Below are 596 nucleotides of genomic sequence, written 5' to 3'. Positions count from 1 at the left end.
AAGTGTTCTGATGACACCAAGTTTTTGATGGAGGGGGTGTTGGGATTGGAAGTTTAGGTATTGGTCTGTATGCGTCTTCTTACGGTATACGAGCAACTTTACAGAACCATCTTCCTTGCGCACAATAAGGGTGTCTTCCTCTTCTTGCGTAAACTTGATGCTGCCGGTTGGATCGATCGTGTTTAAGTGATCGGTAAGTTTCTGTGTGCTGTCCTTTGAATGATTTCCAGTACATCATCCACATATCTCCTCCAAAATTTTGGTTTGCAATCGATCGGAGCTGTCATGATGGCTTCCTTCTCCAGCCACTCCATAAAAAGGTTGGCAACAATTGCGCTGACAGGGCTACCCATAGCAGCACCGAAAATTTGGCGGTAAATATGCCCACGGAAACTGAAATATGTGGTGGTCAGGATGAATTGAAGGAGCTCAATGATGTCATCGGCGTTTAATTTTGTTCTTTCTTTGAGTGTATTATCGTCTTCCAGCCGGGTCTTGATGATGTCCAGACATTTCTCAATTGGCGTGTTGGTAAATAGCGACACTACGTCGTGCGAATTAAAAATATCGCCGTCATCAATGTAGACACCTGTCAT

At 44.1% G+C, this 596-nt stretch overlaps 1 protein-coding gene across 1 annotated transcript; it reads right to left on the bottom strand.

Moving 5' to 3' along the window:
• Positions 1–182: 182 nt before the first annotated feature.
• On the bottom strand, positions 183–596 carry LOC140166622 (uncharacterized). Its single transcript, XM_072190122.1, has one exon. The coding sequence runs from the start codon at positions 594–596 to the stop codon at positions 183–185; it is 414 nt and encodes a 137-aa protein (XP_072046223.1).

This window comes from Amphiura filiformis, chromosome 12 (genome assembly GCF_039555335.1).
Source record: "Amphiura filiformis chromosome 12, Afil_fr2py, whole genome shotgun sequence".
NCBI lineage: Eukaryota > Metazoa > Echinodermata > Ophiuroidea > Amphilepidida > Amphiuridae > Amphiura > Amphiura filiformis.
The sequence above is the reverse complement of the archived record's forward strand: the minus strand, read 5'-3'. Positions and strand labels throughout refer to the sequence as shown.